Source organism: Lygodium microphyllum, chromosome 1, assembly GCF_053477565.2.
Source record: "Lygodium microphyllum isolate KBCC chromosome 1, Lygodium_microphyllum_v1.1.10, whole genome shotgun sequence".
NCBI lineage: Eukaryota > Viridiplantae > Streptophyta > Polypodiopsida > Schizaeales > Lygodiaceae > Lygodium > Lygodium microphyllum.
Window position 1 is genome coordinate 47,491,195 of NC_141135.1, and position 17,178 is coordinate 47,508,372.

A 17,178-nucleotide genomic window follows, 5' to 3' on the forward strand; every position below is an offset into this window, starting at 1 on the left:
AGGAGAGAGATAAAAGTAGAGAGAGATGGGAGAAAAGAAAGCATATTCTACCGTAACATAGATGAAATGAACAATGATGATGGTCGCGACATTCAAGATTGTGAGGCATATCTCAACTAGCGTGTCCCGTGCCCTTGCACTCAGTGCAAGCTGGCAATTCGATGAAAGTGTTGCTTGTCTATAGACCACATGCAATGTTTCAAAGAATTTAAATTGAAGATCATTGACCAAGAAATCTCAAACTTTGAGCTAATGGTAAGAAAAGTGTGTAGCAATCCTGTTTTATATTCAAACTGTAATTGAATATCATATACAATAATATTAGATATGCTCTAAAAATATCTACGGAGAGGTGTCGTTCTATCCCAAGGAACTCACCTATTCCGGCTCATACGAAGAGTTTGCGAATGTGCAATGGATGGAGTGCCTAGAGGCAATAAACCCATTGGAGGGCACGATGCTAACTATGCCATTGACACCAAAAGAGATTGTGGGCCTTTCGTACCTTCCTCCAATCTTGGAGCCCGAGATGGAGGCAATGATCGATATATTACTGCCCATGCATATCGGGTCATCTAATCCATTGAGAGAGGAGGTGTCTATAACATTATATGATGGGTGTTGGGTATCTCGCTTAAAGATGCTACTTGTTCTCCTAAGAGTATAGTCAAAGTACAGATGGAGCGATATGACCGAGTTATTCAGGTACATACTATACTCCTTTGAACACTATAATAGGAAATTTGGAAATTCTTATATAGTTTGGGAATTCCTAATATAGTTAATATTTGGCCACATGATCAAATCTTGTTCCCTTGCTTGAAAGTGGAGTCTATCCTAATTACTATATAGGTTGTCTTTCCAAGTTCCACTTTGACTAAGATTTAGCCACATGGCCAAATCTTCACCCCTTATTTGAAAGTGAAACTTGGGAGTTTCCCAACTTCTGTAATATGGTGTTTTTGTCTTTAACTCCATTATAAAATGGTTTTTACATTCTTCAAATGTGCTTAGGTTTTTTTTTAGATTACTAAAATATCACATATATTACCACTTGGGAACACGATGTGTGAGTCTCACGATGATGCATGACTGGTGTTATGGAAGCTTAGCATGGACAACAACAATATTCATGCATGTGTCATTGATTGTGTGCTATTTCGAGGAGATTATGAGACTATGGACACATGCCCAAAGTGTGGTGCTTAGAGGTATCGACACAAGTTGCAAGGGTAAATTGTCCCTTAGAATAATCTCAAACACTTTTCACTTATACCGTGTATACATCACATTTTTTGCATATCGAGAATGGTGAGCTTGACAATGTGGCATGTGCAAAATGGATCTACAAATGGAGTCCAACGAATACTAGTATATTCATGTGCATGGAGTGACATTGACTACACATTTTTAGGCTTTGAACCAAGACTCTTTAACTCAGTCTTGCTATGGATGGCATGAATACATTCAGTCTCTGCTCATCTTCCTATAGTGTGTGACTTGTAGTCCTTGTAAACTACAACATCCCACCATGACTTTCTACAAAGAAGGGACACATTATCCTAGCTTGCTCATTCCTAGGTGCTATAAAGTCAAGAACATGGATGTCCATCTGTTGAGAAATATGCAATCACATCCATATGTGCCTCTTTGTAGTTGAAGTAGCTAGGCAAAGAACATGTTTCTCAATCTAGGAAGAGTTGCCTTTATCCCATAGGCACAATGGAGGAAAGTGGTACCATCTTGCAGCTATAAAAGAATGTACTTGACAATCATTTGAAATGAATGCTATTGTACTTTTTACTTTTAGTCTTGTCCATGTCTACTTAAGATTGTGTTTATGAGTCCAAGCTAATCTATCATTGGAACCTAATTCACTTGAGTAACAGTCACTGTAGTCTAAGTCATCATGCTTCTTGTCATTGACTTCCATCCTCCATAGCTAAACCTTGCTCAAAGATCTGTGTTTCTCAACATGGTATCAAAGCCATGGTGATCTTGGTTTAGCTCCACACATTGCTATTCCAACTCTCCACAACCTCAGTCCCTTTAGCAGAATTCTTCATCTCCTCACTCTATCCTCACTCTATCTCTCTTGACTTCCATAGCCAACACTAGCTACCTATCTTGGAGCTCTTGCATCTAGCCAAAGAAAAGGAGATAGCTCATGCCTTGAACTAGGAAAACATTATCCTACTTAGGATACCTCACGCTAGCACATCAAATTAGGACATTGGCCTCTCTCCTGCTCGGCATTGGGAATTTTCCAACTCGCTATCCAAAATGTGTAGTTTGCTAGTCGTAGAGCTCCCGCTATCTACACACAATGCGATTAACCCTACAAACTTAGGGCTTTTGAAGCCTACCCTCTAAGCTTCTTTCTCATCAAATCTTTGATAAAATTATTACTTCCACGAGCTGCTATATTAAAAAAAACCAGTCAAGTAGTATAGAAATGCTAAAGTAAGCAGTTAGAACCATTAACCTTCAAGCTCATAAAACTATACATTCTCTTACTTTCCATGGCTCAACCAAGCCACTGCTCCTCCATAATTGTTACACCACTTTGTTTTCAGCAAAGCCGTCAACAAGAAGAAGATTCAAGTTAAAGATCAAGAATAAAAATGCAACATTAAGATTCAAGCTAGTATCTTTTGATTGGTAAACAAGGATCAAGTTGATCCTAATGAAGAAGGGCCTTTGTTCAATGAACTAGTGGCCAAGGAGAAGAAACCTAGAGATGCTACTCTTGCAGAAGTTTGGCAAAAGAATGATGACAAAGGCTAAGCAATCGTCAAGCTTAAGCTTGATGACAATTTATCCACCATGTAGACACATGTGATACATCTCATGCCACTTGGGAGCAGTTGGATACATTGTTTGGTGCCCAATATAAATCCTCAAAATATGGATTGTTAATTGATTTTTTCAAGTTGTTCTACTCATAACAACCTCTGTATACTCACTACTTTTCACAATTGTAATTGAGGATGGGTGTTGAGAAATATACAATCACACCCATCTTTGTCTCTTTGTATGGAACAACTAGGCAAGGAACATGCAGCTCAATCTAGGAAGAGTTGCCTTTATTCCATAGGCACGGTAGTGGAAAGTGGTACCATCTTGCAACTATAAAAGAATGTACTTGACAATCATTTGAAATGAATGCTATTGTACTTTGTACTTTCAGTCTTGTCCATGTCTACTCAAGATTGTGTTTATGATTCCAAGCTAATCTATCTTAGAACCTAATTCACTTGAGTAATAGTCAGTGTGTCTAGTCTAAGTCATCATGCTTTTTATCATTGACTTCCATCCTCTATAGTTGAACCTTGCTCAAAGATCTGTGTTTCTCAACACTATCTCCGTACATTAGTTGATGAGCTCAAGATTTTGTGGGAGGAGGGGATTTCTATGGAAGACATGAGCAAGCATGTTGGTCTATAGTGTGCTAATAGAGGAGCCATTCTTATGTGGACCATGCATGACTTTCTAGGATTTGAGTGGAGTGCTCACATAAATGAGCTCTCATTTTGCGTAATATGTCATCTTTTTAAGAACATATGGTATTCTGCTATCTAATAGGGCTTGTTTATGTTTGTGTTGACTAGATAGAGATATTGTTATAAGTTTGTCATGGACCATGAAGAAGATGGTATATCAAAGGCATGCCCCTTTCTTGCCAGAGGGCCATGAATTGAGGGCAGGTTTTCTTAGATGACCTTCAGTATGAATGAATGCCCAAAATTTGTATATGTGGAAAATGGGTCATGAGGAGTCGCTTCCAAGTAGAAAGCAATGGTTCTCAGGTTTCTATGAGTTTCCACATTGGACCCACTTACAGATCAACCATTTTTTTGATCCCATGTACAGTTTCAAGAATATGGATAGCTTATTATTGGACCATATCATAGAAAAGAGAGACACTGTAGAGGCATGGAATGGATTTTAAGGAGGTAGGCAAGATGGACACGCTTTGGCCACAGTCCAGAGCTCTCATGGTCATATGCAACTACCTCATGCTCCTTCTTGAGTCCTATCCACTAAAGAAGAGCACACGGTGAAGCAAATTATCATATCTATACGCACTCCGATGGCTATGATGCATTCTCTCATGTCTACTTTTTCTAAAGACGACAAACTAACAGGACTAAAATCCCATGATTGGCATAAGATATGCTAGGTTTGTCCCGACCTTGATAGCAAGTATAATTAATATTTAACTATTTTGTGTTAATTCGATGTTCGTAATGCTTTAAATTTCTAGCAGTTTATACTATCAATTGCAATTAAGGGTGTCTCACTCTAAAGATATGTTTGGCGATTTATAAGTTGTTGAATTTAGTGCAATGGATCTCATATAGAAGATCAAGACATCCTCTATTGAATCCGTAAGGCGGGGAGTGGTGAAGGCAGTATGTCTCTTTTAGAAGTACTTGCCTACGAGCATGCTCATTATATAAACTCACCGTCTAGTACATCTCGTGGATGAAGTGAAGATTGCAGTACCTATCCATACCCAATGGATGTTTTTCTTCGAGCACTTCATGAAAATCCTGAAGGGCTTTGTGCGACAATGAGGTCGTCCAGAGGGTAGCATGGTTGACGTTTGGCTAGTGTTAGAGGCATTAGTCCATATTTCAGAGTGGTTGCCAATGGTGGATTTAGATAATAGTATGGTATGGATGTTGAAGAAACAATGATAGACTAATAGGAGATGTGGTGGTTAGAAATGGGATTAAAAAAAAGAATGGATGGTGCCATGGAGGAGAAAGTGAATCATTTTTGTATGTTGCACCATGAATACATGGAAAAGTGTCTTAGTGTGTATGAGCAGGAAAGAAGAGTGACAGGAGGGAGCGTGATTAGAATTTTGGTGTAGCACATGCCATCAACTAGTTTGATATCCTATGAGTGCATGGAGGAGATGATGAGGTTTATGCCTATGAGGTAGTTGCATGATTCCTTGTTGACTGCAGCTTCATGCAAAGGGATAGAGGTCTCTAGGGAGGAGTGGGAATTCTTGAGGGGATGTAGTTTATAGGTGATCGCATGCTTTCTTTATTGTTGTATCTAGATTTTATATGCAATAACTAACCTAGCCGTTTCGATGTACATTACAAAATCGACAACACGGTGTGGTCACTTGGGTAATATTTTCCAGTTGAGCGCATCGATAAAATGCATTGCATGACGGATTGTAGTATCATGGTGAAGTTTGAGCAAGGGATTCGACAACGGGCCACATATCAAAATATTATAGTAGATGAGATAGAGTATTTTGGCAACTTGCAAAGTATTATCTCAATGGATTATTGTAGCTTCTCCATGATCATATTTGATGTTGTGTATATTGGTGTAAAGTGGTATTGGAAGGAACATGGAAAACTGTTCGACAAGGTCCATTTGTATTTTTGGAGGTAGATTTCAAGAAAAGATGGAACGATTTGCGTGACACATTTGTCTTGCTGGGTCATTGTGGATAGGTGTATAACCTTTTTTGTTAATTTTTCCACGATATGAAATAGTCACATATGCTAATTCATTCTTTGCAACACACTTATATGTGATATTGAACATGTAATCTTCTATCCAAATCCTTGGCGACCTCATTGGTGGTATGTTGTGCTATCAATGCCTCAAAGTGCTTGACTATATGATGAAAGCAATGTCTCTAGTGTGGGCAAGGAGAGTATAAAGGTAAAGGAATCAATGTTACTAGGGGGTGGAGGGCGAGGAGGGGTTGGATTGTGCGGAGGAGACAAACATGGGTAATATAGACGAGGGACAACATGCCAAGATTTTTTTGAGAATAAAGTGGACTCTTTTTTTAGGGGCCTATGTATAGACCTTACAATGTGTGCCGAGCTATGCCAAGAGCTTGACATGGAGCCGTAGGACAAGCCATGTTTATGTCTGCTTATCAAATTCATCGATAATTTGCTTTTACTACTACTTTAGTATATGCATTTTAACTAGCTTTGTTTTTTGCAAAGTTATGTTATCATGCTTTACCTAAATCCTTAGATTGATTATGCTAATATCATTTTTTTAATGTGCAGGTTATATTTAACGATACCCTGAGAGCAGAATGAGTTTAGGGATGACAGATGGAGAGTTGTAGGAGATCTTCACATGTATATCTTTAGATCATATGACCCTCTTTAGAGATATGGCAAACCAGGAGTTGTCTCAATCACCGTCTAGCCATTCTATACGGTCTACCTAAGTACCCTTTGATGCTTCAATCTCTAGTAGGCAGAGTTGATGCTCTAGACTAGCCCAGAGGGAGGCTTCTGAGTGCCTTGCTCGATCGACAGAGGGGGTAATTGTGGTGGTTTTGGGGGTTCTATAAAGATGTAGATGTTGTGACCCCATTATTGATTGCTACTTCTTACTCTCATATCGATTCTAGAGAGGGTAGCTCAAGTGGGTGTTATGGAGGCATTGATGCAATGTTTCCATCTCATCGATATAGTGGACACTTATCATCTCTAGGGTTCGTCACACCTATAGGGATATCTACTCCCATAACTCCATGTTTCACCCACAAATGGCACCCTTATGGATGCTACGAGAGATACCACCCCCATAGGTATGCCAAATGGACAAGGGTCTCTTGGTTATGCCCAAGAGTGTGATCGTAGGTGGGAGGGGGTGCACCTTAGACATACCTCACTAGGGTACAGATACCTAGTGGGGATAAGAAAATAGATGTTTTGATCATGAATGATGAGGAGAGGAGAGTGATGGCTCACATGAGAAAGTTATTCCAACAAGTATTTAGGCACAATGTTTTAGACCATTGAAAAAATATATTGGAGGGGAGCAAGGACTATATGATAGCTTCCTTGCATGAGGGGTTCCCAATGCCTACAGTGGTACGGAGAGGTTTTTCACATGATGGATAATGGATTGTATGTGTGCATACATGTCACATAGATGATCAGATGCACGCAAGGCAATCAAGAGTAGTGCTTCAAAGCTTGAGTGGTTGGACGTAGAGGATTGGCAAAGACTCAAGGAGGAGGCTATGGAGTCTCTAGGATGATAGTGGCCACAATGGGAGGCAATTGCTACTTTATTTTCCTTGTAGCACTCCATCACAAATCGCGATTTATAAGTTTGGAAACTTGGTACGTAGAGATGTCAAGATTGTGGGAGAGAAGGAAGGAGTCTCGCTTGAAGCTTTCTTGCTTGCACAATGGGGGAAGACACACAAGGGTGGAGGCTGAGAACAGTTTTCCTCTTCTTAGTTGTGCAAGCCAAAAAGAACTCTCTTACAAAGAAATAGAAGAACCCTGTATATATGGGTCTCAAAACCAAACTCAACTAACTAAGGTGGCATACTAACTGAGCCACAAACTAGAGTAGATAAGGATAGCTATCGTGTAGCTATTATTCAAGGGCGGTGTACCAACCGCGTCTGCAACTAACACGTCGGTGACATAAATGCACAACGGTCACCCTGGCGTATCACGAGTGGAGCTCGATATATCAACACTCCCCCTCGAGCTCAATCCCAATTCCTGCACACCAAGCAGGTCTCTGAACTTGCGCAGCTTCTCTGCGCCCAATGCCTTCGTGAATATGTCAGCTACCTGATCCTCTGTGCTGACATAAACTAGATCAATAAGACCTAGTAAAACCCTCTCTCGCACATAGTGATAATGCACCTCAATGTGCTTTGTTCTAGCATGATAGACTGGGTTATTTGCCAAGTGTATACTACTCATGTTGTCACAATAAATGACAACTGGCCCATCTGTAGACTGATGCATATCATAAAGTAGCTTATGCAACCAAGCTACCTCATATGCAGCCATTGCTGCACCCCTGTACTCAGCCTCTATGCTCGACAAGGCAACTGTAGGCTGTTTCTTGCTGCTCCAAGTGACTGCAGCACTCCCAAAAGAGAACACATATCCACTGGTAGATCGTCTATCAGAAATACTACCAGCCCAATCAGCATCAGTGTATCCATGCAACTGTATCTGAACCCCAGTCTCATAAAATAGTCCATACTGCAATGTGGACTTCACATACCTGAGTATGCGTCTAGCCGCATCCAAATGTGGTTTCCTTGGAGCCTGCATAAACTGACTTACCAATCCAACAGCATAGCTCAAATCTGGCCTGGTAATAGTCATATAAATCAAGCTTCCTACTATGCGTCTGTACATAGTAGGGTCTTCCAGAAGCTCACCTGCATCTGTGCTCAGCTTCACATTCTGCTCCAAAGGAACTGAAATAGGCTTACAGCCTGTCATCCCATATTTGGACAGCATGTCCAATCCATACTGCCTCTGCAAGAGCTGTATCCCACTTGGTGATCTAATCACCTCAATGCCCAAGAAATAGCGCAGCTCTCCCAAATCCTTCATCTCAAACTTCTGCTTCAATAGCATTTTCACATGAAGGATATCTTCATCACTGTCACCTGTCATAATCAAATCATCAACATAAATGGCAAGCAGCATAATACCTTTCTCTGTTTTTCTCACATAAAGTGAGAAATCTGCCTTGGAAATCTGAAAGCCAATAGTGACAAGATACTGTCCTATCTTGTCAGACCATGCTCTAGGTGCTTGCTTTAAGCAATACAAGGCTTTCTTCAACCTGCAAACAAACTCAGGATGAACAGCATGCACATAACCTGGCGGCTGCTCCATATATACCTCTTCTTGCAAATCACCATGCAAGAAGGCATTCTTTACATCCATCTGATGTAAAGACCATCCCTTTGATGCAGCCATAGCAATGACTGCTCTTACGGTTGCCATCCTTGCAACCGGACTAAATGTTTCTTCATAGTCAATGCCATATGTTTGTGCATACCCCTTGACTACTAATCTTGCCTTGTATCTGTTCACAGAACCATCAGCATTGTGCTTCACCTTATAAACCCACTTACAGCCAATTGCATTCTTACCTTTAGGCAAAGGTACTAACTCCCATGTAGCATTTGCTTCCAAGGCATCCATTTCTTCATCCATGGCTTTCTCCCATTTTTCTTTTCCCATGGCTTGCTCAAAAGATGTGGGTTCTGGTTCCTGTATCACTTTGACCATATATGCATAGTGAATGGCTGTAAATCCATCATATTTCAACCTATCCACAGGATACCTAGCTCTTGTAGACCTGCGCAAAGTAGGTTCACTCCCAGGTGCTCTCAAAACATCCCTGGTCTTCCTTACTCCAGGTGTAACAATAGAAGGAATACCCAACTCATCATCAATGCTCTGTTCTGAGCCACTGGATTCACCATCCACATAAGAGTGACCTGCATTCACATCAAACATGGGCTGATCAACCTTCTCTTTTCCTTTTCGTGATACCTGCATACCACTATCTGCATTGCTTTGAGAAGATTCTCCTGATCTCAATCTGCCTGTCCATGGCGAAGAATGTGAACCACTGCTAGAGGACGCTCCATGTCCACTAATATTTTGTGACTGCTGCTGTGAATTCTGTGTAGCATTACCATTTTGTGCATCTTCATCATCAATCACATTTACTGGTTTATACCAGCTACTCATCTCATCAAAAACAACATCTCTGCTCACTGTAAACTTACGAGAATAAGGGTTATAGCATCTATACCCTTTTTGCTGCAGAGAGTAACCAATAAAGATGCACTTCTCAGCTTTTGGATCCAACTTGGATCTCAGCTCATCTGGCACATGTACATAGGCAATGCAACCAAAAATTTTCAAATGAGAAATATCTGCTTTCCTACCAGTATACCTCTCCTCTGGAGTCATTCCATGTATTGCTGCAGTGGGAGTCCTGTTCATTATGTAGACTGCTGTAGCAACTGCTTCAGCCCAATAAAAATCTGGCAAGTCTTTTTCATTGAGCATGGCACGAGATACCTCTCCAATATGCCTGTTTTTCCTTTCTGCAATTCCATTTTGTTGTGGGGTATAACTGCATGAATATTGCTGCTTTATGCCATGCTCCTGCAAGAACTTTGCAAACTCATTTGAGAGGTACTCTCCCCCTCCATCTGACCTTAGGCATTTTATCTGCAAGCCTGTTTCTTTTTCAACCATAGCTTTAAGAGTTTTGAAATGCCCAAAAACTTCACTTTTCTTTTTCATAAAATACACCCAAACTTTTCTGCTATAGTCATCAATAAAACTGACAAAATAATGACAGCCTCCAAGAGATGCAGCTTTAGTTGTCCACACATCAGAGTGAATTAATTCCAATGGCTTCTCACTCTCTTGAACATGTCTAGGAAATGGTTTCCTTGCCTGTTTTCCAAACTGACAGGCTTCACATACCTTATGCATTTCTGCAACCTTGAATTTGGGCAATCCTGCAACAATATTTTGGGCCTGCATTGATTTAAGTCGCTGTACATTAACATGACCAATGCGTTTATGCCAGATATCAATATCTGCAACTACACCGGTCCCATGTGCAAACATTGCTGCACTCAATTCAGACATGTCTGCATCCAATGTAAACATTCTGCCCTTCTTCTTTCCTTTTGCTATCAAGCGACCTTTATTTTTCATATCCTCAACAAAGCATCCATGAGGATTAAATCTGACCTGCAAGCCCTGTTCAACCATTTGACCAACTGAAACCAGATTCTTGGTGATATTCGGGACATGAAATACATCGGACAGGTATTTCTTTTTCCCACCCTGCATAGACAAGGGAATTTTTCCAATCTGCACAATAGGATGTGCAGTATCATCACCAGTCTCCACAAATCCTGGTTTTTCCATTTTCCTTGCATCCTCCATCCATTCTGCATGACCTGTCATGTGGTTTGATGCACCTGAGTCAACATACCATACATCATTGCTTTCTTCTGCACTTGTCATAGAATTGTTCATGTGCTGCACCATGAACAAATGCTCATTTCTGTCATCACCCTGTCTACTAGAAGATGCATAATTCCCTTGTTGCAGTTTTCCATTCATGATGTCATTCTGCTTTTTATAGCAGTCTTTAGCCATATGACCCATTTTACCACAGTAGTAGCATTCAACATTACTGTTTGCATTTTGGCCTCTTTGCCATCCACCACGACCTCTTTGGCTCCCCCTGCCTCTAGAGTTACCACGTCCTCCTCCATAGGACTGGTTTTCTTGAGTTTGCTGCATATTCTGATTTCTGCCACGGCCTCCAAATCGGCCTCCTCTACCTCTGCCTCTACCTCTTCCAGCATTTGAGTAGAAGACAGCTTCTTTTGAAGTTCCTCCTGAAGAAGATGCACCACCATTTCTCTGTTCCTCAGAAATTAGAAGAGCAATCAACTCCTCAAAATCAGGAAATCTTTCACGAACTGAAATGGATGTCCGAAACTGTGCATAATCCTTTCCTAGACCATTCAAGGTCACGGAAACTAAATCATCATCTTCCACTGGCGACCCAATGGAAGCAAGTGCATCTGCAATCTTCTTCACCTTCATGTGGTAGTCGTTGATGCTCATACTTTCTCTTTGCACATTATGCAACTCTTGCTTGAGCTGCATTTTCCTGGCTTGCGTATTTGTGCTATACATTTTTGACAAAGTATCCCATGCCTCCTTTGGCGTACTTGCATCCTGAATATGCACAATCATAGAGTCTGAAATACTGATAGACAGCCAATACATAACTTTCCTGGCTCTCTCATGCCATGTTTTAAATGCCTGCATTTGTTGTTGATTGGGAACATCAGGAAGAACTGGTTCTTCTTCATTTCCTGCAACAAATTCCCAATATCCTTTTCCCATAAGGAAATTCGTCATTCTAAACTTCCATGCCTGGAAGTTGTTCTTGTCAAGCTTTTCAGTGACAATCTGTGAAAGAGAATCAGACGCCATTACAGAATACTGCAAGAAATTCTGTCACTGCAAAAAACACAGCTTCACCCTCACAAGGGCAAATCTGCAAAACTGGCGAAAGTGGTATTTGACCACACAGTCACTTCCTAGTGACGATTTTGCATAAACAGGAACCAAGGATGATTCTGAAACTCCCAATGTCTCTGCGCACAAGCATACGATGCAATTTCTACAGTAACTTTTCACCGACCTGTAGAACAGTGGTCGCACAGCATAAAACTGAGCCTTTTCTTGAGTGCGTGCAGAAAACTTCCGTCTGCAAAATAGGCCCCGAAATGGCCTCAAATCAAACCAGGTATACTGCCCTCTTGCTTCACCGCGAAGGGCGTCTCAACCAGACCACCGCGAGCTTGGCTTGCTTTCTTGAGCTCCTTACCACGAACAAGGCTCTGATACCATGTCAAGATTGTGGGAGAGAAGGAAGGAGTCTCGCTTGAAGCTTTCTTGCTTGCACAATGGGGGAAGACACACAAGGGTGGAGGCTGAGAACAGTTTTCCTCTTCTTAGTTGTGCAAGCCAAAAAGAACTCTCTTACAAAGAAATAGAAGAACCCTGTATATATGGGTCTCAAAACCAAACTCAACTAACTAAGGTGGCATACTAACTGAGCCACAAACTAGAGTAGATAAGGATAGCTATCGTGTAGCTATTATTCAAGGGTGGTGTACCAACCGCGTCTGCAACTAACACGTCGGTGACATAAATGCACAACGGTCACCCTGGCGTATCACGAGTGGAGCTCGATATATCAACAAGAGAGACACAGTCTCACTACACTCATCGATAGATTGTATGTGCATGGCGGCCCAGTAAGTCATACCTCTTTCTGGTTTCAATCATTAGTCTTTTTGTGATGTATTATGTATTGTAGATTAATTTGTGGCTATTTATATTGTAGAGTCCATTCCACACTCTCTTGACACTCCATTGCATCAGGGCGAGCTCTGAATGGTGAGGAGCTGTAATAGTGTCTTGGATTCATGGAGTGCATATCCTTTCCTTTTTTAGCCATATGATCCATGCATGCTCTTTCCATGTAGCATTCCTTGGATAAATTTATCATCCTTTGTATGGACTCCCTATGAGTTGTCACCATCGACCTTGTACTTATTTGAATATTGAATCAATGACTCTTTTTTTCTAGCATCCCATGATGCACATGTTCCGATGATGATTGTATACTCATTGCTTTATGGAACATTATTTAGCACATGGTGCTGGAAGGGTGGAAGTGTGGTAGGGTAGCATGCCCTACCACGTAATTTTTTTTCTTTGTAACCCTCACTATTAGCATAACTAATTTATTACATGTATCACTACTATCAGTCTTGGTAAATGCGTCGAAAAGTGTCGCTATTTGTCAACGCAAATAGTGACACTAATAAAAGCGATGCAAATAGTGATAGATGTGTAGAGATGTATATACTTATGTGTTTAGCAATGATAGGGAAAAAATTTTATATGAATATTTTCATCACTTTAGAGCTTGTTACATGGCTTGTATCTTGTAGTGTTCTTCCTATGTAAGAGTTTTTTTTAGAGGATGATGTGCATTTAATATAATCTCATAGAACCTAAAACTCTTAGGCTCAAATATTTTCTATTTTGAAGTAATCTTTCCAACTTAGGTGCACTTTGAATAATGATTAGAGCTTTTGTCCACTAATGTGCACTTCGAAACAATCTCCACATGGCAACCCTTTTATGTCTTTATATAGGTAGACCAAATTGTACTCCTCATGGCACTTTGATATTTGTCTCTTATGATATGATGGAAGCTTGGGAAGCTTGCTATGATGTGTAGGTCTTCAAGTAATGCAATTTGGTTGCAATTTTCCTTGAAGATTAGTTGGGAGAAAAGAGACATGAGGTGTTGAGAAATATGCAATCACAGCCATATGTGCCTCTTTGTATGGAATAGCTAGGCAAGGAATATGCAACCCAATCTAGGAAGAGTTGCCTTTATCCCATAGGCACAATGAGGAAAGTGGTAACATCCTACAAGTTACTATGAAAGAATGTACTTGACAATCATTTGAAGATGAATGCTATTGTACTTTGTACTTTCAGTCTTGTCTCTCTCTACTCAAGATTGTGTTTATGAGTCCAAGCTAATCTATCTTGGAACCTAATTCACTTGAGTGACAGTCAATGTGTCTAGTCTCGATCATCATGCTTCTTGTTGACATTGACTTTTGTCCTCCATAGCTAAACCTTGCTCAAGGATTTGTGTTTCTCAACATGGTATCAGAGCCATGGTGAGATTGGTTTAGCTCAGCTCAGTGTTCCTCCAGCTCTCCACAACCTCTGGTCGGCTCAATGTCACAAGATGACTTCATCTCTTCACTCCATCTTCGGCTTACTCTTCTGGACCTCCATAGCCAGCAGCACCTTGCTTACTTGGAGCTATGAGTTGAAGAAAATGGATTTTGAGAAACTCCTTTTTAGAACATTTTTGCACACAAAAGAGTAACATTTAATATGGGATCCATGGTTCAAGAGAAAAAGGGTATGTTTTAATTATTAAAAAATCACAAATAACAAGTTTCAAAAAAGGCACTGAATACAAAATGATGCAAAGTAAATAAACATCGATGTGCGTGCACGCGCACACAAACACACACTCTCTCTCTTCTCTCTCTCTCACACATAAGCGCCCTGACTTTCCAAGGAGGCGTGGAGAGTGGAGCTAAGAAGTGGAGACCCTTTTAGCAATTGCAGCCGTACTGACCCTTTTTGTAAAAGGACTCTAGTCATACCTTCATGACTTTGACTATGTCAACTACACCCAAGTCCATTGACCTTGATGAGGCACAAGAGGCGTATCAGGGGTGTGATGGAGGTGCGTGGAAATATCATTTTCATTCTCTAAAAGTAGCCAATCACAAATGTGGGTGTTGATTGCTGCTGGGCTACACGATGCGCGTATTCAGCGTGCTTGTTCGAATAAAATTGAAGGGAGATGCACGTCGATACCTGCTGAAGGAGTGCTCAGGTGAACGTGTTATAGCTGTTTTGGATGCATTTTGCTGATTAAACAACTTCTTCTAAGCCTGGCAGTGGATGAATTCGCTCAATATGGTACATGCGATACTGCTATCGATTTTGCTTGATGGGGCCGCCAACTACATGTAGAAGGTCCATGCGCAAGCTCTCTTGAGTCTTACTTGGTGCGGGTAAGCAGTGCAAATAGTTTTGTTGCTAATCAAGAATCTCTGGTTCTGTGCATCTGTAATTCACGGGTTTGTGCTGAATTAGATGACTCACAGACACGCCAGGCCTGTAGATTGATTAGAAAATTGATCCAAAATATGAGCGACTACTACTCTCCCCCGCCGGACTATTCCAGCCCGCCATTGCCACCGCCCGAGGACTTTCCGCCGCCGTTAGAGCCCGTCGTGGGCAGTAGCCCGCCATCGCCGCCGCCGCAGCCAGAATTCTCCTCGGGCAGCAGCCCGCCAAGGTACCACTACTCTAACTCGCCGCCATCATCAGAGCCCTCCTCGGGCAACGACAACAGCAGAAGCAGCCACTACTCCTCGGGCTCTAATACGACGGGGATTGTGGTGGGCGTAGTGGTCCCGTTGCTTGTGGTGTTAGCCATAGCAGGGGGGGTGATCATCTACTGTGTGTGCGTCAGAAAGAAGAAGCAAGCGGGGAAGCAGCAAGCGCCAGAGCAGCACCAAGAAAAACCGGCGACAGGCGGTACCAGCGACAGGGTGATCAACTTGCCGGTGGACGGAGGCGGCGGCGGCAAGGTGGTGCTTGAAGGCCCGTACGCCTTCTCGTTTAGCCAGCTCAGCCAAGCGACCGACAACTTTAGCGAGAAGAACAAGGTCGGGGGGGGCAGCTTCGGGGCGGTATATCGCGGCATGCTGGTGGTGGCCGCCGGCTCCGGTCAGCAGACCCTCGACGTGGCGGTTAAGTTCATGGCGGCCGACTCGTGGCAGGGGTTCAAGGCCTTCCTGGCGGAGATCCAGATCAACCGCTCGATCAACCACCGACATCTGCTGAAGCTGCAGGGGTGGTGCCACGAGGGGGAGAATCTGCTGTTGGTGTACGACTTCATGCCCAACGGGAGCTTGGAGTACTGGCTACACGGGGACGCGAAGTACGCACAGACACTGAACTGGAGCCTGCGGCACGACATAGCGAGAGGCGTCGCGTCGGCGGTCCACTACCTGCACGAGGAGCTAGACCGGCTGATACTGCACCGGGACATCAAGTCCAGCAACGTGCTCCTGGACGAGCAGTTCAAGGCGAAGCTGGGGGACTTCGGCCTGTCGAGAAAGGTCGACCATGCCGACGGGGCGGCCTTCACCACCAAGGTGGTGGGCTCCCGCGGCTACATGTCCCCGGAGCTCTACGCCGACGGCAACGCCACCAAGGCCTCCGACGTCTTCAGCCTCGGCGCCCTCCTTCTCGAGCTCGCATGTGGCAAGCGCCCATTTGACCCCTCCCTCCGCCACCACGAGGGCAGGCTCGTGGACTGGGTGTGGGACCTCCGCTCCCGGAACCGCCTCCTCGACGCTGCGGACCCTCGCCTCAACGCCGCCTTTGACCCCGACAGCATGACGCGTGTCCTACTCGTCGGCCTCGCCTGCTCCCACCCCAGCGCCCAGAGACGCTACACTGTCGTGCAGGCTATGGCCGCCCTCCAAGCTTCCTCCTCTATCCCTACGGACATCCCCATATCAAAGCCGGTCATGCACTTTGCGGATGGACCCTCCCCTTGTGGCAGCGACTCCTTAAGGACATCAACCACAGCCACAACAACCACGACTGGTAGCTCCAATTTCCCATCTAGCTTATCAACATAACTTTGAAAAAGCCTGTACGCCCAGATTCCAAAGCCTTTCAATCTCCAACCCCATGGTTCTACTCTTCTGGATTTTGTTCTCTTGTATGGTACAATTAATACTTGATTATTCAAATCACATTTGGCTTTACCTCCCACTAAACCATTGTAAACCCATTGTAAATCTTCTCTTTTGGAGATGAGGTTGGTCACACTCCAATTCAAAAGTGTTTATTCACGGGTTGGGCTTCTATACTACATTACACATTGTAGAGGATGTGACCTATTGTATACCTAGTAAAGTTGTAAACTCTCTTCCCACTCTTGGAAGATGACGAGACTGAGGTTGGTTACACACCAAATGATGGATGCCCAACCCATGTTGAAAGTTTGGGCATGCAACATTGGAAACTAGGTGTGGACATGGGCAGAAAGTCTTTACACACCAAAAGGACACATTTTGCAAAAAAGTAAAAAGATAATATGTTCCTTATTTTTTTGATTGGTTGAAAATGCAAAAAGTGCACCCTT

The 17,178-nt window shown here is 42.6% G+C and overlaps 1 protein-coding gene across 2 annotated transcripts; it reads left to right on the forward strand.

The window, feature by feature from the left end:
* The first annotated feature begins 14,674 nt into the window (after positions 1-14,674).
* LOC148041075 (L-type lectin-domain containing receptor kinase VIII.1-like) lies at positions 14,675-16,885 on the forward strand. Of its 2 annotated transcripts, none has more exons than XM_087676602.1 (2): positions 14,675-15,025; positions 15,108-16,885. In XM_087676602.1, the coding sequence occupies exon 2, from the start codon at positions 15,161-15,163 to the stop codon at positions 16,667-16,669; it is 1,509 nt and encodes a 502-aa protein (XP_087532728.1). In that variant the 5' UTR covers positions 14,675-15,025; positions 15,108-15,160; the 3' UTR covers positions 16,670-16,885. The 2 variants fall into 2 exon arrangements, with proteins under 2 accessions (XP_087532728.1, XP_087532738.1); XM_087676612.1 differs by having other exon boundaries at positions 15,119-16,885.
* Positions 16,886-17,178: the final 293 nt, after the last annotated feature.